The sequence below is a fragment of the Gekko japonicus genome, unplaced genomic scaffold (genome assembly GCF_001447785.1).
Source record: "Gekko japonicus isolate JY-2015 unplaced genomic scaffold, Gekko_japonicus_V1.1 scaffold721, whole genome shotgun sequence".
NCBI classification, from domain to species: domain Eukaryota; kingdom Metazoa; phylum Chordata; class Lepidosauria; order Squamata; family Gekkonidae; genus Gekko; species Gekko japonicus.
This window is the reverse complement of record NW_015169195.1, coordinates 275,308-296,997: the sequence shown is the minus strand read 5'-3', so window position 1 is coordinate 296,997 and position 21,690 is coordinate 275,308. Positions and strand designations below refer to the sequence as shown.

Below are 21,690 nucleotides of genomic sequence, written 5' to 3'. Positions count from 1 at the left end.
ACCAGTCAGAAAAAGGAGGCGGAGTCAGGACGACGCAACTACGAGGCGCGGCGCGGCTGGAGCCTGATGGGACATATCGCCGGCAGCCGCAGCCTGTAGCAGTGCGCGTCAACGGAGGACTACCAGGAAAAAGCCCGCCGACAGTCGCCGGCTGCTCAGAGCATCAAGACTGCGCCTGGAGCCGTCAGAGAAAAAAAAAAAGAGGAAGGATTCCGCCGCTGGGGTGCTGTTAGGTAACCCCCCCCACACACACAAATTGTGGCCCTAGGTAGGTTTGACTACAGATGTAGTCCTATGTAAACCGCTCTGAGACCCATTAGGGGTTACGAGCGGTATAGAAATCACATGTAAATTAAAAAAAAAACATTGTTTACATTTATTTTTTTAAAGTATACCAACATTTTCAGAAAATCTAAGTTAGATATAAAAGTCTACTGCTAAAATGAATCATAAGCACTCACAACTTTTTAATGTTTCGTATGTAAATACAGAAATAACTAAGCCTGTTAATAGGGATTGTACTTTAATTTCTTTATCCTGTTTATTCTTTTCCCAGGCCTCTAAACTAATCATTGCTAGAAATGCAGTCTTTTCTGCAAGGACAAGGCTTTGCACTTGCTGAAGTGTACCCTGCCCCCACATATACACAAAGCATATTGCCTTTGGAAGAAAGGGAAGTTTCCAAAGTAGATTGCAATACAGCATGAAGGGCTGAAATTCAAAGTAAAAACAGAAGCAAAATGGGCATGCCTAAAGTACCTTGCTGGATCCTCAGCAGGAGTGCTGAATTAAACAGACCTTTGGTCTGACCCAGCAAGACAATTCCTAGGTTCTTATATTCTCATTTTCGTAGCAGGCTGCTATACGACCTTTTTCATTTCCCACTGTGTAAAATGGAATCCAAGTACAATGCAAGCTTTATTATCCAGACTAGAATGGGGTTTGCCAATTAATCAAGTATGCTGATTGTTCAAGCTTTACACCATGTCTGTTTGTTTTGTGGCTTCCTCCCAGCAACCTCCTGCACCCCCCATCTCAAGTGCCTCCCACATTGTTATGCTCTTCTAGCAGCTCTCTGGCTTGCTTCTCCTGCCTCTAATCATGCCCCTGTTATGTCCCAGGTGTCCTGCCCAGCTTTGCTCTTCCAGGTACAGCAACAGCTTGCTGTTTCTCCCCTACTCATCAACCCTGCAGGCCAACCTGTTTAACCCAGATTCCAGTAAACTGAGTTTTCCAGATATTAAAGCATCAGATAACAAAGCGTGTACTGTACATCAATGAGTAAATGTTGCTAGTATGCTCTAAGACTTAGATCATAGCAAAGGAAAGGGTGCTGCTGCAAAGACAGGATGCGACTCCGGGTCACATACAGCCAGGGGTCATTTCCTGCAGGAGCGCACAGGAGCGGAGCTCTGGCAGTAAAGAGCCCAGGGGGTGGGCACATGCAACAAGCCCCGCCCCCTGCTCCCAGAAGCCCTCAGTCAGAGCAAGAAGCAGCCAGGTAAGTTGCAGAGCTCCCCCCAGCCCCCCAGTCCAAAAGAGTCTAGTGGATCCTTTAAGACCAGGTTTTATTCAGGTACAAGCTCTCCCTCCTCTGCGAGGACAGATTTGCATGTTCGTCCCCCCCCTCAATAGCTAGCAATCCAAAACAGTCCAGTGGAGCCTGAGCAGTGGGTATTGCCTTCTGACACACTTCTGGTGATGTCAGGGGTGTGTGACATATGCAAATGAGTTATGCTAATGAGTCATGCTAATGAACTCCTGCACCTCTTTTTCTACGAAATGACCCCTGCATACAACCACACAAATGCCTCCCCTCTGTATGCCACACATGGAAGAAAAGTAGGCTGTACACACATTCAGACCGCATGTGGTATTAATTGTACTATAGAAAGCAGAATATTATCCATGGGGAAGCATCTCTAGGACTGATTCCAAATTGTCAGACATTCAAGGCATGTCTTCTCAAAGTATGATTTCAAGAATATGTAAATACAACTATTATTATCAGTATTAGTTATCTATATAATGTTTTCAGAAATACAAATCAGAGTAGACTCTTTGGCTATTGTAATATAGCACTCAGGGAGCACAGTAGATGAATACTAGTTAAAACAATTCTATCAGCAACTTTTGCACATGCTCACACTTATTTGACTACCTAAGAAATATCGTCACAGATCCATATATTAAACTGAAGTGTTACAGTTCCCTTTAACAGTACTAATTACTATAGAAGCCTGATGTAAAAGTGGGTGATTTTTGCATAATTCAGAGCCCCAAAGGTATGCAGAAAAACACGACCACATCCCATAATCCTGAAAAAAGTACTTCCAAAATAGAAAAGACTCTGCCCAGAACCTTAAAACTGGGGGAAAGGGCATTGAGGTTACTGTAGCTCTGGTAAACCAAGAAAAGAACAGGTTATTTCCCAGATCTGGTATGGAACCTGCGGGTTGCTTATGAAACAAACACCTGACTTCTTGTTTCAAAAGCTTCTCTGGACCAGTGTGTGGAGGTCTGTGAGGTTTTCCTGTTACCTTTTTTAAAGAACTGAAATGCAAGATCTTCAAATGTTAAAATAAATAAATGGCAATCTCACATTTAAAAAAAATCTGTTTATTGGGTGAGATCTGAAATACTTTTCCAGCAATGGAGGCATCAGAGTAAAAGACCCTGAACAAATGTTACCTAGGTGGTCCCCAAGTCACAAAATGTTGCATGACTGATTGGTTTATGATTTATGCTAAAATAGTCTGGCTGATTTCCCAGATAGCCAGATCGTGTCTCCTGTTCATATCCAAATAATTAAAAAGCTAACTATAGTTGCAGTTGATAAGATCCAACTGACAAGTAAAAATGGCATTGTTTAAAGATAGGTTATTGAAAAATAAAAACAGTTTTCTATCATTCAGCAGTCATCTAGTTGGCTCAAGAGCCAGTTTACATATTACTTTCAGCCACTTCCTTCATTCATAGGAGCAATCTACTTCTTTACTTTAACACAAACCTACCATCTAAAAGAATATTTGAAAATAATTTCCTACCTTCACATTTTCTGGATGAAGTCCTCCAGGATGTTTGTCCATGTACTGACATAAATCAGTGTGCTTGAAAAGAGAAGGAAAAAAGTAGGGGTAATATTACTACCTTTGTATGATGATAACACATCAATATCTTTCCACTTGAAAGTCACTATTTCCTCCAGGTACAGCAAATGGGAAATGACGAAAATGTATATTCTCAACATTGACATCACCTTCAGGGTCCATTCTAGTGATTGCCTGATAAGATTATTTATAAAAATGAAAACATATCCAAGTCCCCTCTAACTATCTGTACTGTGATAATGTACTACTAGATGGGATACCTGGGGAGAAATAAGAAACTTTTACACTATCTACAGATTGTGAACAAAATGAGAAAGTTCTGTACTAGTAAAGGAATCTGATTTTTAAAATTCCAGATTGTTCACTGACAGAGCACCAGAGGTTCTGGTATGTAAAAACACTGAGCAAAAGTATGTGGTGTTTAAAGAACAAAAATACCAAAGACATTAATTAATTAGCCCTGTACAGTCAAAAAGACATGAAGAAAATATTATTAAATGTTATTGTTATCCAGAGTACTGATAACTGGAGAACAATGTTGTGGTAATTTCAACCATTCTTGCTAACCATATGTTCTAATTTTCCATCAGATTCTAGGATGTAAGACAGGAAAGGTATGCAATGAGCATTTGGTACGATATGCACTTCCCTATACCACACTGAAGCACAGAACCTTTTGTGCTCAGTTTGAATCCACTGCTGTGTTAGAATACAACCTAGAATTCAGTCCACAATATCTGCTGTAGGTGCTGCTCTCATCTATTCTAATAGTAATACATGTCGAAAACTTTGCTAACTACTGCAGCTTCTACAGAACACTGGTTGGAGCATGTTGCCTTTGAGCCAAATCATGTGTCTGGCCCCCAGGTCGACAGAGGCTAAAATCAGAGGTCATTTCGGGGGGGATCGCGGGGGATCGCAGTTCCCCCGGGTGAGGTACGGGGGCGGGCCACATGACGAAGCCCCGCCCCCTGCTTCCGGCTGCCCCGCTTCCAGCCCTCATTCAGCCAGGAGGAGGCAGGAGAAGAGAGAGGGTAAGTTGCTTTCTCCCTGCCTCTCCCCACCCCTGCCTGCCTGGGGCCAGGTACCGTTGGGGGCGGGGTGTGTGGCCTTATGACACACTTCCGGTGATGTCAGGGGGTGTGGCATATGCTAATGAGTTATGCTAATGAGTTCCCAAAGCTCTTTTTCTACAAAATGACCCCTGGCTAAAATGCTCATGTTCAGTTAGCACTTGACTTTGAGTTGCCTTTCTCACATCTAAACACAGACATCACTGCCTTGTGGTCAACATTTTAATCTTTTATTCATACTTTATTCATGACCACCTCATTGTTAAACAAAAGATCATAAGTGAACAGTTAACTTCTCTTATTTCAATTTTTAAAACATTACTATGATGCTTGTTGGTGATTAAAGGGAACATGTTCGAACTGCTATGCACCACTGCATATTTCTCTGTCATACATTCTGCCAGGGGTAGACATTGTTCATAGAGGAAAACCATTTTATTTATTTGTCTATCTTATATTCCACCCTCCATGCAAGTGGGCTCAAGGTAGATTACAGCAGCAATTCCACGATAACAATTAAAACAGGTATAACAAATAAATAGTTAAAAATAAGACACTATAAGTTGAAAGCAGATGGCACTGTAAATTACAAATACAGTATTCTTGAAAAACTGGAGCAGCTAGGCTGTAATCCAGACTATAAAGTCTTCTCGGGCCATATCGGATGGAGAGCTTCAGCAAAGGAGGCCAAGTAGATGGAATAAATAGTAGGGAAGGCATTCGTGAACTGGAATGAAGAATGAAGTCTGGAAGTCTTTTCTGACACTAAATGAATTATGAAAATGCCATAAGCAGTTGCATTTACCATCCACATTTATCAAAAGTAAAGCAGCTTCCAAAGAAAAGGGTTAATTAATTCTTGCCATTTTAGTGAGACTTTCATATGGACCTTCACAGGTTTTTCTCATAAACAGCTGAACAATGAAAACTGAACACACTGAATGGTACTTCAACATTGTTTCTCTTTAATCAACTGCTCGCACAAAGAGAGAATTTTTGCTGTACGGAATTCATCACCACGCTGCCCACCATGTTCCTGTTTCAGATTTTTTGATTGATTGCGTTTTCTGTTTTCACAACAAAGCCCTCTGATACTGCTGTCACAGCTTGGATTATATGATGACCGATAAACTAACTTCTGTACATCTATATGATGCCTTCTGGCAAATCATTATTGCTTGTAATGATGTACATGTGTTATTCTATGCAGCAATCTAGGACAAAGCAGGCAAACATAATATATGGCCTCAGAAACCAGCTCACCGACTTAAGCATTTCTTCCTACAGTCCACTTGGCATATGTTTAAAGGACAACTTTTCACTGAAGGGGAGGGGAGTGATTTCTGAAGTGTATTTAAGAGACTAAACAGGGTCCATTCCCACTGCCCTTCACATCTCTGAAGCAAATTCCGTCCTCCTGAGTTAACTGTAATGAAGGTCAAGTAAACCAGCAGACCAGCTGTATTTGTGAGGATGCAGTTTAGGGAATGAACATAAAACACCAGGGTGCTTGATTTCCCCCACAGAATCATCTCAAAAACCACTGTTTTCTTTAACACTCCCAAAGTATGGGCACATTACTGTCCTTGGACATGTTTAATGTAATTTTTGTTAAATTAAACCAACTCAAAGGATAGTTCTCAAACTGTAAGAGGACAAAAGGGCATCAGGCAACAGCCAGCTTTTAGTAATATGGGGCTGCCATATTTCTAAAGAATTCCAAAGAAATGAAACAGTAGATCCTGTGGACGAAGTGTAAGATAAAAAGTTTTGACATCACCAGACACTTGTATAACCCTGTTGTCAAGCTCAAGAGTCTGTATTTGAGGCCCATAAACACACATGACAGTGGCAGACTGCATCTTTAAATCCAGACTTGTTTAGATCACAGGTATGGGGGTGGTATAACAAAACTTGCCACTTTGAGCAGGTCTCTGGAGATGCGGCATATAGATTTTCCAAACACATACAAGTTGTGTGGAAATGAGCCGAGCAGAATTGTTTCTGCACCTCCTGCTTACCTTATCCACAAAGTCATTTTCTCCCTTTCTGTATAGAAACTCAGCTAATGAGAAAGTCAGAGTACAGAAGGCGAAAGATATCCTTTTTGCTCTTGAAAATTACATCTGAATTCCTACTTTACAACCCAGGTCTGACACTGCTACATACTTTGAGTCTTATGCTCTATTTTGGCATTTTCAGATGAGACTGCTCATGAGAGTTTGCTCATTAAGTTTCTTCATTAATTGTCAGGTTCATATGTTTCTTTTCTCTCTTACCCTGACACAGACACATTAAAGTCAGACGTTTTCCAGGAGAGTTCAGCTTCAGTTCATCCAAATTTGGGCAACTTAACACATTGAGATCTACCTTCTATTAACTGGAATCCTAAACCAGAATTCAGCTAAATGTCTGGTATATTTGTTTTAATATAAATTTAAAGATTTTAATAGCAAGAAATAATTCCTTGCAATCTGTGAGGAGAAACTCCAGCTTTTAGCCATTTACTGAAAGAGTGACAGAGTCTTTATTAAAAGAGCTACTGGTGAAGTGAACTTGGGGGGGACGGGACGGGACTCCTTTCAAACCCAGCTTCTACCCTAGTTTTCTGTAGACTTTACCCACTTCATCTTAGATGGGTGCTGGCCCGCTGGAAGGAAAAGTGAAAAATGGTGCTGCAGTGTGTCTGTCCAACAGGGCTCTCTTGGACTTCACTTCCAGGCCCATTCTGCTTGCCTCAGAACTCCCTCTGTCCCAGCAGACCAATAAGATAAAGGCTCAGAAGCCTCTGAGATGTCTCATAATGTCATGGCAAGGAAGTTATAATGTGGTAGGAGTGTGTTGTGCTGGCCAAGCAAAAGTCACAGCTGTTCTTGAGCTTCCCTCCCAACCTGCTGCCAGCTCTGTTACTACTGAATGAGATCACATGCCCACATCTTCTCATTTAGTGCTAAAATGACTTCAATTTAGGACCCGAGAGTGGACATTTTCTGTCTGGTGCAGTGCAGTGGGGAAAATCTGACCCTGAGAAATTTGATTGGTGAGGACTTAGCCTCAGAATGAAGTCAGTCATGTCTGTTTTCAGTTACCCTTTCTCACAGTAAGCACTTTGACATACTCATAATCATTGTAGATAAAGAGCTTCCCCCCTGGATGTCTTAAACATTATGTAATTGTGATCTTGAGAGATTCACTCTAAGCCAGGACTGTTTTGGCTGACAGTAGGGTGGAGTATGGAACCCTACCACGTGGGGCAGGGATACCAGATGCCACTGATTTTTTAAAAAAATCTGAACACTTTGTATTCTAAACACAATTTCTTGTAATCAAAACTGTCATAGCACAAATTTAAAACCCTGATAATTTTTGAAAGTTGTTTAAATGGAATGAATCAGTGTTCCAGGTAGGATAGTGCATTCACTGGTCCTACCTTGGCTACAGCCTTGAAAAGTGTACACACATGAAATTACATTCATTATACACATTTCATGTATATGCACACGAAATTACATTAATGATGGGCAACATTAAAACTTCAGGATTCCACTACACTTCCCTTGATCCTATCCTCCATTTATCAATAGTATCCAAAGACGATTTCACCCAGTTCAGGAAAAGTACTGGTAATATACCAGCTATTGCTGCTAATATCCAAGACACTAAAACCACATCTACCGTATCACAAAGTCACTGCCAACCAGGTACTGCATGGATTCCTCTATTTTTGCCCATCTTTTACCTCCCACTTTCTGTGTGAAATCCTAAGGAATGAATACTTCCCAGTCTAAGCACATCTGTTTCAGATAATCCTTCCAAAATCTACCGCAGGAACTCTCATCACTCATCATTAGTATCTGAAGCTTTCTGTTCTCCCTACTTGTGCTCTGAAAATGAACTAACAGAAACAGCCAGGACACACCAAATGCACACACTTATACCTTTGCAATGTGGGATTTATTCTTTTGGCAACTCATCAGACATTTCTCTGCCACTAATGCATCTTTGATTCACATACAACTATTGCCCCATTAAAACTGCATGACCATCATGAGCTTTTAAATACTAGGTTTTGTGATAGCTTTTTAAAAAAGAAACTACAAGATCAGTCCCAAAAAGACTCAGACATATATGTAGCTTCTAGATAGTCTTAAATTCTGCATACATCAAAGTGTAAGCCTTTCTCAGGATGCAGATGGCATCTGAGCTTATGTTTATTACTAGCTGCCATTTCAAGACGATGCATATAGATAACACTGCTTTCTCTTTCTGTGCACCAGCTCTTCTACCTTTCAAGCGTACAAATTGATTGGCTCCTGCTCTCTGTAATGAGGTTTCATTCTTGCTGCTCTTCCTGCTGTGGCAGATCTATAAGTACTAAGCCTCTGCTGTGAGAGCAGAGCACAGACTGAACATAGACTATTGCATTGCGTTCAGTTCTGAGTTCAACATTATCTGCATACAGCTTTACCTTAAAAAAGAGAGTCAAAGATGCAAGGAAGCACTAGAGTCCCCCATAAGAACCAAGCCCTTTGCAAAATATTAAGGGAAAGGTTCTTTGGTGAAATGAAAACAAGTTACTACTCCATATTGTTTTGCTCTTTTGTAAATTCAATCAAATCTTCAGAGATAATTTCATGCTAGGAAATGTGACAGAATTGTGGCGCATAGAACAATTTCATAGGTGGCTGGCCAGCCAAGATGAATGAGGCCCAGTGCCAAACAGCGCACCAAGTTGCTGAAGGAAACAAAGGCGTAAACATTCATTAGAACTTCCAAATTAAACTTGCATCAGGAATGTCAATGGGAACATGGACTGGAGAGCAGCTGCATTTCACATAATCACTACAGTACAGAGAAGCTGGAATGATCACCTGCACCAAATTATATTGTCTTGTCCTGATAAAAACATGTAAACAGTAAGAGAAGCCGGTCACTATTTCTGCTTTGTCTCCAATACATGCCTCATACAGCACTGGTCCATCACAGCACCAGGCAATGTTTATTGAGAGCCAGTTTGGTGTAATGGTTAAGTTCGCGGACTCTAATCAGGGAGAACCGGATTTGATTCTCCTTCACTTGCACCTGGCTGGATGACCTTGGGCAAGCCGTAGTTCTGATAAGAGCTGTTTTTGAAAAAGAGGAGTTTCTGTCAAGAGCTCTCTCAGCCCCACCTACCTCACAGGGTGTCTGTTGTGGGGAGGGGAAGGGAAAGGAGTTTGTAAGCTGCTCTGAGACACCTTCTTCTCTTCAATGGACAATCCAAAATGGAGGGAGGACTAAATGTATGCTAGCAAGACCAGACCTATGGACAGTGTGCCAATCAGCAACATTGCAGTTCCTGTTGACTTCAGTGTACTTCCCAAGTCAGTTATTCAGGAACAATGTCTGAGTGAAGTGGGAAACTTATGGGCTGATCAGCTAGCTTGCCAATTTAAATTCTAGTTTATGACAGCACATGGGCTACAAAAACCTATCATATATCCCTTGCCATGATGACAGACACGTACTTTAAGTTCTGCCCCTATACCTGCCTTCCTGCTTGCCCATTTCTTGTTTTTTGTCTCAGAGTATCCCCCACACACAACTTCACTGACTCACTTTTAACAGATTTTCAGGTGTCAGTCTTTTTTTGCCAAAAATCTTCTTAATTGTCTCATAATGACCTGGATAGTCCAGGCTAGCCCAATCTCATCAGCTCTCAGACAGAAACTAAGCAGGGTCGGCCCTGGCTAGCATTTGGATGGGAGACCTCCAAGGAATTTCAGGGCCGTGACATAGAGGTAGGCAACGGCAAACCACCCCTGAATGTCAATTGCCTTGAAAATCCTACGGGGTGGACATAAGTCAGCTGTGACTGGAGGACAAAAAGGAAAAAAAAGAATGTTAATCAGACCGCATTCCATCTTGTGATCATATCTGAATGAAAGTCCAGATAAAATTGTTCCTGTCAAACCCTGCCAAAACTTATGTTCTGGACATTATTCTACAAAAATTTACCTAACCGTCTGTCTTGATAGTTCAAGTAAGTAGCTGGCAATGATGACACCACTACACTGATTTTTCTATATTGGAAATTTCATAAATACTCTCATAATCACAGTTTATTATGAGACCACAGTTCTTGGAAATCTGGGACAAGCCATCAAACTTGGGATATTTCTGGAATGCAACCTTATAGTTATTTTTTGTTGCTGTTCAGTCGCACAGTCGAGTCCGACTCTTCGCTACCCCATGGACCAGATCACGCCAGGCCCTCCTGTCTTCCGCCGTCCTCTGAAGTTGGCTCAATTTCATGTTCGTTGCATCTATGACACTGTCTAACCGTCTCATCCTTTGCCGTCCCCGTCTTCTTTGACCTTCAATCTTTCCCAGCATCAGGGTCTTCTCCAGTGAGGGCTCCCTTCTCATTTGGCGGCCAAAGTATTTGAGCTTCAGTCTTATTAGCTGGCCTTCCAGGGAACAGTCAGGGTTGATTTCTTTTAGGATTGACTGATTTGATCTTCTTACAGTCATACCAGTTATTAAGAAAGCACCTATCACTCTCCTTTACAGACAGAACAGCATACCATAGACTACTTGCTAAAGATCACCGTTTTAAGATTTCTGAAAAGTTATACGGAAATAGGTAGCCTTTGCATGACAAAGAGTTTGAAATATTAAAAAGACTTACTATAATGCGTTTACTATAATTACTCAATGTGAATGAATCATGCTTCAGCATTTACATTACAGAAAAGCTGCTTTTGAGAGAAACTTGTAGAATGTAATCTATGTGATATTTCTAAAGTGAGACAATATTGTACATGTAAGTGCTGTTTATAAACCACTGAGAAATGTAAAGAAGCTGTGTTACTATATAATGTAAACATACTCCAGGAGAAAAAGAGAACATTTGTGAATAAAAATTGTGGAACAAGCATTATCAATATTTATGGTCTTTCACTATGCAAAATGATTTACAGTCTCTCTGATTTTTTACCATAACACCTACTCAGTAAAGTTGCATTTTGAAAATGGAAAAAGAAGCTGAGCAAAACTAGAATGTAAAGTTGGGGGAGGGGAAAGAAAAAGTTAGATACAACAATTCCCTTCCCCCCTCCAAGACTTCTTTTTAATTGAAAAACCAGAAATGCTGGGAAGCACGGGGGAAAACTCCTATGAAATATTTTCTCTTTTGGAATTAATGGAATGCTTTTAAAAAACACTATTTTTATTCATTCAGAATATGTACCATGAATATTTCAGGGCTATTTTTGGGCACGAACGCACAGGAACGGAGTTCCGGCTGGCTCCCAAGTTGGCCACACCCAGCAGGAACTCATAAGCATAATAGGCCACACCATAATAGGCCACACCCAGTGGCAGGAACTCATTAGGATTGGCTACATTAGGTGTGTGTGGCCTAACATGCAAAGGAGTTCTTGCTCCAAAAAAAAGCCCAGGGTTTTGACAACAAACAAGGTAAACCGAATAAGAAGCAAAAGGTGGGTGTGGCTGGATGACCACACTTCTGGTAACACGGGGTGTGGCCTAATATGCTAATGAGCTGTGCTGTCATGGGTGTGGCCTAATATGCTAATGAGTTCCTGCTGGGCTTTCTCTACAAAAAAAAGCCCTGGAATATTTTAATGTAAAAACCTACAATATTAGATACTGGTAATTCCTACACTTTCTTCCTTATATGCATAGATTTATTGTTTAAATAAGTACTTTTGTACATAGTTAATGTGTGTGTTCTGATAATACACCACTGAATAGTTTGATGTTTTCAGTGTTATACAGTCAAGAGGGCTAGCAACACATTTGGTTATTGAGTTACGCTTCATGAGACTGCTTCTGTCCAAACAACACATTTTATTTTCAGCTTATATATTTGCTTTCAGATGTCAAAAACTAAGATACATGGGCTAAGGTAGCATAGGATGCAGCAGTTCGCAGCTCACTTGCTTTCTCTAGTATTTTGCTTATAGAAAACTACTTCCACAATTCACAAATATTCCAAACAGTCCAATTTTATATGCCAACCAATGAATAAATGATATATTGTACATAGCTAAAGCAGAAAAACACATTTAGGTTTGATAATAAAGTAACTATTACATATATTTCATTAAAAACGCAAATTAAGAAACACTGCCATTTCCCCCCATGGCTCGAAAATTTCTGGAAATTTTACATTTCGAGCAAAATGCTTAATTCCATTCAGGCCAGTGACAGACAATGTGGTAAAAGCACAGCTACCAACAAAAGAGCAGCCCCACATTTTATCATCACAGTATTGTCTAGTAGAAAAATGAAATGTGTGACATATTTTGTTGCAAACCTGGAAGCAGCAGAAAGTTGTGGGAGCTAGGAGAGGGGAAATTCACAGTGCAATGTTTTATAATATGTTTATTTTTGTGGGTATTACTGGAAAAAAGGAGAAAGATGATACATTTCCCTGTCATCTTGTACCACTTCCAAAACATCCATCAATCAGAAGGGGTTTGAAATCCATTTTTCAAGGTTCAGCATCAACACATCAAGCAGCAGTTGGTTTCTATTCTAACATTATAACTATACACAGATGAATAAATCCCAGTCTATGGGCTCATGTTTTTGATTAAAATCCCAAAATTTTACTTGGACTCTAGTCAAGGATCTTTGAAAATTTAATATCAAGCAATAGGTGCACACACAGAGAGACTCATTGCTCTGAACTCAGGGACAAAATCAACCAAATGAGCTCTGTGCCCCACCTCCTCGTCAGCAATCATTCAGTATTAATTAGCCACTTATATTTCCAATGAAATATACTCTGCTTCTCTTCCTCTTCGCCAGATATGATAAATCTGCATGCGACTTTGCTGTCCTGTAGTTCTACCTAATTGGTTTCAGCTGTCATTTCTGAAACTGAAATGCATGGACAGCCTGGGGCCCGTGAATGAGCAGGAAGCATTTCCAACCGCATTCCCATCATGTCAAACCAGCAATGTGAAAGAGTTCTTCCATTAAAACAAAAACTGTACTATTTGGCTTCTGGCAATGACATCATGCAGCAGACAGATTGTATTGTTTCACTGAGGCAGCAAGACTGTTGCAAGCCATTCTTTTCTGCTAAAGAGACTGCACATATTAGTTATGCTCCAGAGGTTCTACTGACTGGAATAGTTTCCCATTGTCACTTAGAAATTCTTAAACAGACAATACAATTTACAAAAAAATAATGAAGCCATAGCTGAGGTAACAGATTTGCAACAATCCCACACAAACACACACAAAACACAATCCACAGGAAAAGTTACTCCAAATAGAATTTATACACTAAGCAATGTCATCATCAACTAGAATGCACATTTTTCTTTTTAGAATATATTTTTATTCATTTCCATTTATAAAACAATTAACAACTATAATTTGAAGTAATGACAAAATTAAAGCAACACGTTATACCCTGTTTCCCCGAAAATAAGACCTACCCCAAAATAAGCCCTAGCAAGATTTCTATGCATTTGTGGTATACGCCCTAGTGTGACTTCTTGAAAAAAAAAAATAAGACAGTGTCTTATTTTCGGGAAAACACGGTAGTTGTTGACCTTCTAACCAGTAAGTTGCATTAAAATCAGCCTCTGTACCAGAACAATAGAAAGTCGCAAACACTAGACTGATTTTTAGAAAAGGAATCCAGAACATCTCCAGGAAATCACTGACCAGACAGTGTTAACATCAGTATTGAGTAAATTACCAGAAGCTGTTATTAAAGACAGGTTAAGCATATAAACCTGCTGAGAGTAAATCAGCATGGCTTCTTCAAAGAAACGTTCTACCTCAACAACCATTTTATGAGAAGTTAACAAGCATGTGGATAAGGGTGATACTAAACTACATATTTGGAATTCTGAAATATTTGTGACAAGGTACCTCACTGAAGATTCCTCAGTAAACTTTTCTATCAGAGGACAGGTCCTCATATGGATTAAAAAACAGGAAGCAGACAGTAGAAATAAATGGGCAATTCTCGTAACAGAGGTGCACTGAGGTCCCGCAAGGATGGGCATTGGGAATCATGCTACTTAATTTGTAAAATAATAATTATTGTTATTGTTATTATTTTCTATCCCGCTCCATTTCCTGCAAGCAGGGCAAGCAAAGAAAATTGTAGAATTCACTGTCAAAGGACATAGTGATGGCCACTATCTATATATCTAATAGCCAAGTTGCCCCCGGAGTGCAGATCACTAAATCAGCGCTCCGGGGGCACTTGGGGGGGAGGGGGAGGTTTGTGCACACGTGGGCCAGTCCCCACGTGTGCACAAAAATGCTAAAAGTAGAAAAAAATTTCGGGGGGGGGAGGAGGACCGGCCTCGCCGCCGCTGCCGAGCCTGGCAAAGGGGGTAAAGGACCGGCCTCGCCGCCGCCTCCTCGGAGCCGGGCGGGGGGGAGGACCGGCCTCGCCGCCACCGCCTCCTCCTCGGGGAGATCGAGCGGGGGGGATGGAGGAGACGGAGCTCTTCTCCCCCCCGCGAGTATCGCGGGTCCCCGTCTTGTAATACATACTAGTTTCAAAAGGGCAGCTGACAGATTTATGGAGGACAGATCCATCAATGGTCACTAGCCATGATGACTAAAGGGAATCTTTACATTCAGAGCTAGGAAGCAACATCAGGTGAAGGCTCTGGCCTCTAAACCCTGTTTGTTGGCCCTTCAGAACCAACAGTAGGCTATGGTGTGAAGCAAGATGCTGAACTAGATGAACCACTGGTCTGATTCAGCAGGCCTGGTTTTCATATTTAAATTGATTAAATTGGATATTTACACAGTATTAGTTAATCAACTGTTAGATAATTTTATATGGTGGGGGTGGGGAGATTAGAGGGAGGGAAATAAAGGATTTATATGCACTTTCCCCTCAGCCTAGATTTTCCCCACTGATTAATTGAGATTACCCAGTCCATTAATCAAGTTAGTTTAAATATTGGAATTGATTATATTGGTTGTATTTTGTTTAATTAATTAATCCAATTGTTAATACTGTAATAGGGAGGGCCAATTAGATAGGAAGAGGGTGGTGAGTGGGGTACTGGTTAGAACTGCATCTGAGGTAAGTTTTTGGGTCTTGTATTTGTGTAGGCATAGTCTTGCTGGCTGTTGGAGAGGGTAAAATTGGGTTGATAACACTGATGAAAGGGTCAGGGATACCAGTGATGATGGGGCAAGGGAGATATAGCGGTGGGCATAGGTGCTATTCCTGTAATTGGAATGGAATGGATGAAATGAGAGATATGGTAAGGCTCAGACTTCTTCCTCCTACGTCCCATCCCAAGAGATTATGGTTGAGGGCTAGGAAAAATTACCCTTCTCCGACACTCGTATTACTCAAAACCAGGTCTATCAATAATAAGACCAATACACTCCGTGACCACCTAACGCACTGGCAGATACCCTGTTTGACCTGTTAGATGCTGGCAGAGGACTGGGAAAACCAGCTTTCTGAAGCCATCGATGAGATCACCCCCCCCCCAGCGCCCTCTATGCCTTTGCACCAAAGCAGCACCATGCTACACTGTGGAGCTGCAGAGGATGAAGCAAGAACCAAGATGGCTAGAGCAAAGGTGGCAGTGGGCTTGTGACAAAGTGGCATGAACATCTTATAGGACACTTATGAAAGCCTATGAGATGGCAGTGAAGGCCACCTCCATTGCATCTGCAAGCTCGTGCCTGACCCAATTGTTTAGAACTATTTGGTCAATCACAACTCTGCCAGAGAAAAAGAACTGAAAACTGTTTCCCCCCCCTCCCAGCGAAAAAGGCGAAGAGGTTAATCCTCCATCTGTACAAGCGAAAAAGAAAAGGAGGGGGGGATGAATTGAGCGGACAGTGATGTTTTCCTTTGATGTATTTGAAAGCGAGAAACTTGTCTCTCTGGAGCACATTTTAAGAACTTTTTAAAAGTAAACAAAAAAGAAAAGATGTCGGAGCTGGGCAAAAGCGAGCGGAGAAGAAGGGAGGGACTTCCGTCTGGGCGTTTGTTTGTGTGCGAGAGCCGGCTGTTGAATGTTTGGACTGTTTATGGCTGTGAATCCGACGGGAGTTTTGTAAAAAAGATAAGTTGGAATTGTGACAGCGAGAAGTGCCTGACAAGCGCTTATAAGTCAACAATTGCGAGGAGGACCCATAGAGAGTCTGGGAGCGAATATAAAAGCGAAAATGAAATTGATACCATTCTCGAAACTGAAGACCTCCGGTAATGGCATGAAAAGAAGAGGATTTATAGTACATGAACTGAGCATATTAACAACAACCCGAAGGAGGATCTAACAAGCCGGAAGGAGAAGACAACAGAGGAAGCTCCTCCACGTCAGCGATAGTAAAAGTACCCAGCACGCAAAGAAGCAGTTTTGAATGTGCACAGAAGAGATCTTTTTTATTAACAGAATCTCAAAGGAACATTACTAACATACTAACAGAGAATACATGTAACAGGACTAAGAAAAGAAGTTTGGCAACACACAGAAGAAGCCCAAGAAGATTAATTGGACATTACTAACAGTTTAATTTACCAGTTTATATATCACTCAGCTTTCTCTTTCTCCCACTGTCTACCCTTCCCTTTTTTTCTTTTAAGCGAAATACCTCCCCTTTTTAGGGGAGCTAATAAAACCTTTATTAAAAAAAAAAATCACAACTCTGCCAGAGGGCAGACCAAATAGTAGGGAATTGGCTATTGGCTGCACAGCATTTGTGAGCTATTTCGCAGATAAGATCATAACACTCCGCCAGGACCTCCCGACCACAATTGAGACAGTAAAGGAACTGGAAGCCCCTTGTCCATCTTCGAATCCGATACTGGACCATTTCAACTGGCTTTCCCAGGAGGAAATTGACAGGATCTTGACAGCACTGAGGCCTACTACCTGCCTCCTTGACCATGCCCTTCTTGGTTGGTGAAAACCTGCGGGGAGAGCATTCGGGTCCCTCTGGGGGAAATTATTGACTTGTCCCTCTCTTCTGGGAGTTTCCCAGGGGCTCTGAAGGAGGCGGTAGTTTGGCCACTCTTGAAAAAGCCATCATTGGACCCTACAGTCCTGGCCATCTACCGCCCAGTATCGAACTTGCCGTTCCTGGGCAAGGTGGTTGTGAGAGCAGTGGCCGAACAACTTCAAGCCGTCCTGGAGGATGCTTCCATCCTTGATCCTTTCCAGTCTGGCTTCTGCCCTGGCCATGGGACAGAGACAGATGACCTCTGTAGGCAGCTGGATCAGGAGGGTCAGCACTGTTGTTGCTATTAGATCTAATGGCAGCATTCAACACAGTCGAGTATAATCTGTTGACCCACTGCCTCACCAACATGGGAGTTCGGGAGACTGCCTTACAATGGTTCTCCTCCTTTCTCTCTTTTTTAACATTTTTATTGCTTTTATTCTCTACACACTACAGGGAATAAAGGTAAGGGGTCTTCTAAATTAAAATACAGAATTAGCAAGGATTATATAAGGATTATATATACAACATTTTCTTGGTGTTTCCCTAATGTTTAGTTTTTTTTAACATGGAAGTGAGCTACTAACATTACTAGTTCAAACAAACACAAGCATAGTTAGTCATAGTATTTCGATAAAAAATAAAAAAGAAGTCATGTATTCAGAGTTAAGCTATTTATCAGCTTTCTTTCCTCTACGTTTGTTTTTATCAAAGGTTAGCTTAATTTTAAGAGGCTTAGGAACTGCTTCTCCTAATTCTGATTCAGAGTCCAGAGTTCCTTCTGAAGAGCTACTCGATGAGCCACCAGTGCTTCCTGATCCTTGTTCGCTGTTATCTTCTGTAGCATTTTTGTCCTCTGCTTTTCCTTTTTCTTCCGCTGAACTTTGGTGCTGTTCCAAAAATGCTTTTGCGTTTGTAACAGTCAATCTTTTCTTTTCTCTCTTTAAAGTTGAAGATGTCCTTCTGGAACAATCCACCTGTAGGGAGTAGAGTTTTTCTATAAAAACAATGTCAGGATTCTATATTGTTTCCTCCTCCTTCTCACTTCAAAAGGAACATCTTTTAGAACTTTCGCTTCTTCTCCTTTGATTTTCAGAGTTATCCCATTAGTCCCTTTCAGTATCATATCTCTTGTTGACCTTTTAGAGAATTTCACAAACACTTCACCGGGCAGCTTATTTTTCTTGATAAATTCTGGATAGGTTCGGTATACCATATCCATATTGTTTTGTAATAATTCCGCTTTACTGTCTGCGACGGGAGCTAATGCTTTGCTTAGGATCTCTTTCAGGTTTCCCCCTTTTTTTCTGGAATTCCTTGAAATCTCAGGACATATGATGACTTTTCCATTTGCAGTTGTAACAGCTGTTGTTTCTCGGAGGTCTTTTCTTTTTCCACTACCTCCAGTCTTTGATTTAACGTATTTGTCTTATCAACATTTTTCAGCTTTTTGGCTGTCTTCTCTGTTCTTATGCTAGTTTCTTTCAGTTCCTTTTGAAGAGCATCAAAGTTATTGTTAAAGTTAGTCATTTGATCCAGCAGAGGGCACAGTGCTGCAGCAATCATCTTAGGAAAGTCTGTGGTTACTTCCAGTCTAGAGACTGGAGTCATTGAGCTAGTAGTTCCTGAAGAAGGTTTCACCCTGGACACCATTTTTTCAGCCCGATGCGAAATGTTTACATTAAAAGGAAAGGTTCTTTAAAGTCTCTGAAGATCTGTAAGTTACAGTTTTCTTACTAGTCTGCACACCTCTTGACTGGCTTATCATTCTCCCGTCATACATCTCTTTGCCCCTTGTTTTCTTCTTTTAATAGAGTATTCTTTCCAGGGTAGAGTTAACTCCTCCCCCTCGCTACTTCTGGTGCTTCGGGGTGGCTTTGCAGTTTGCTTAATCACTTACTTTGTGATTTCTCTCTGCGGTTTAATTCAGTAAGTAGGGAACATCTCACTTTGCCCAATTGCGTGCTTACTTGCTCCGGCATGCGTCTTTAATGCCATGGCTGGTCTCGTTGTGGTGGCACCTATCGGGGCAAAGAGGAGCCTTGATCCTTTGGCCGTTGCCTCAGGAGAAACACCCCTCGTGCCCCAGGCTATGAGCCCCCTCTGAGGGCTCTGGGGGGGACCTGGAATTATCTGGGACCCCTCCCGTCCAGCACAGTCACGGCTGCTCTCATCAGAACTATGATGGAGCACACCCGCCAGCAAGTCACCAAAACCAGAAGTCCCGGTTCTCCTCCTTTCTCCATGGTCAGGGACAGAGGGTGGCACTTGGTGAGAGGGTGTGCTGGGTCTGGCCAATCGCCACGGATACCCTTCACTGAGAAACAGAGCCAAAGGTCAGAAAGCCAGGAAATCAATCAGAGTTTTCAGGAGCAGAGAGGCTGACAGCCAGAATTAGGTCTGAGAACACATGGTTGCTTCTGTGCTGAGGCAGGTGAGCAGGATTGTTTATGACCAAATCCTCCCTTCCCTGGGAGTCAATTCAATTCAATTCAAAACCTTTATTGGCATGGATCCCTGGGAGTCAATCTGCAAAGACCCCTCACATTGCCTTTGCAACAGCTGAAGTCTGGCATTCCTCCTTCTCTCCTGAACATTCAGATGCTGGCGTGCCCTGTGCCTAGGACAGGTGAGCTAGGTGGGGGTTCTGGCCTCTGGGTCAGTCTCTCTCCCTGACTGCACCTCAGTCTCTTTGCCTTGCTGCCCCTACTGTGCAGATGCTGGGGCCTCTTCTCCCTCAGGTGCTGGTAAAGTTTCCTCTTCTGGGCTGACTCCAGAGGAGGCTGGGTTGCTCCACGCCTCTTCCTCAGCGGAGGAATAGTCAGCCTCAGTGGAGCCAGGACCCATGACAGAGGGTCTCCCCGCCATACCCACTTGAATGTGGAATACCGCAAGGGGCGTTCCTCTCTTCAATATTATTTAACATCTATATGTGCCCCCTCACCCAGTTAGCCAGGAGTTATGGGATGAGTTGCCATCAATATGCAGACAACACCCAGCTCTATCTGTTAATGGATGGCCATCCATCTTCTGCCGCTGATATTCTGGCTGAGGCTTTGGATGCTGTGGCTGGATGGTTGTGGTAGGGCCAGTTGAAGCTTAATCCAATGAAGATGGAGGTCCTGCACCTAGGTTGGTGGGGAGTGGATATGGGTATCAGACTCCCCACACTGGAAGGGGCACCTCTGGTGCGGACCCAGAAAGTGAGGACCCTGGAAATAACACGGGATGCTTCTCTATGGAGGCCCAGGTTAGTACAGTTGCCAGATCGGCATTTTTCCACCTTAGGCAGATCAGGCTGCTGAGAACATATCTCTCCCCCCAGGACTTAGCTACAGTGATCCATGCAATGGCCAATTCCAGGCTTAATTACTGCAACTCACTCTATGTAGGCTTACCCTTGTGGCTGACCCGGAAATTACAGCTGGTGCAAAATGCAGTGGCATGCCTGCTGATATTGGCATGCCTGCTGATATGCAGGCTCACATCTGGCAGGTGCTCCACCAACTGCACTGGTTACCAGTTGACTTCCGGATTCGCTTCAAGGTGCTAGTAACCACCATTAAAGCCTTACATGGCCTAGGACCCACATATCTGAGGGACTACCTCTTCCCATATATGCCTTGAAGAGCATTACGCTCTATGGACCAACATCTCCTGGTTGTTCCTGGCCCAAAGGACGTCCATCTTGCCTCAACCAGGGCCAGGGCTTTTTCTGCCCTGCCCCCTGCCTGGTGGAACATGCTCCCAGTCGAGATTAGGGCCCTGCAGGATCTTCTTCAATTCCGCAGGGCCTGTAAGCTTTTGGCTGAGGCAGCGGACATCTTTATATGGCCTCCCTGAGGTGATTGTCACCCACCTACCAGCCCAAATAATATGCCAGGGAACCTCCCACAGCCAGCTGACTTGTCAGAAGTGTGACTGCGTTTTAATGTCTATTATTGTTCAAATTGTTTAATTTAAATTATATTTATTGTATTGTTTTATTATGTTACCTGACTTGAGCCCGGTTGCGGGATGGGTGGGCTATAAATACAAATAATAAATGAATAAATAAATTCTGTCTAGCCAACCAACTTCAGGTAATCCCAGAGGGGATAAGCATCTACAATGTAAATTAAAAGTGAGAGCTTAGTAAATACATATAATTTTAGGACTTGTTAGAAAGAGCAACTTTAAAGTCTGCAAGTAAGAAAATGGTTCCTTTTGGGAAGGAAATCTTCAGCACAATCATAATGGCCATTTATTCCTTCCAAGTCTGTGTGGCAAACAGATCACACATTTTGTGTAACTTAAGGTTTACTGATGGAACACTGAAAGACTTCTAATTCTTCAAGGTCTGGTGCCACAATTGATGACAATGAACCCCACTCAACATGAGAAGCATGGGGTGACCTTGAGGCAGTCGTGCTATCTGTGTTCTGGTCAGGTCACAATGAGGGAGGGAACAGAATCACATACATTACCCCAAGCTCCTTAGAAGTATGGGATAAAAATGTACTAAATGAGTAAACAAATTAATAAATGTGATAGTTCCAATCCTGGAC

The 21,690-nt window shown here is 42.1% G+C and overlaps 1 protein-coding gene across 1 annotated transcript in view; it reads right to left on the bottom strand.

The window, feature by feature from the left end:
- Positions 1-21,690, bottom strand: part of CDK14 (cyclin-dependent kinase 14) — a 277,214-nt gene that overhangs the window by 200,346 nt on the left and 55,178 nt on the right. The window contains exon 5 of the mRNA XM_015416305.1: positions 3,048-3,110. Within this exon, the coding sequence (XP_015271791.1) occupies positions 3,048-3,110 (63 nt within the window). The remainder of the gene's footprint in view (positions 1-3,047; positions 3,111-21,690) is intronic.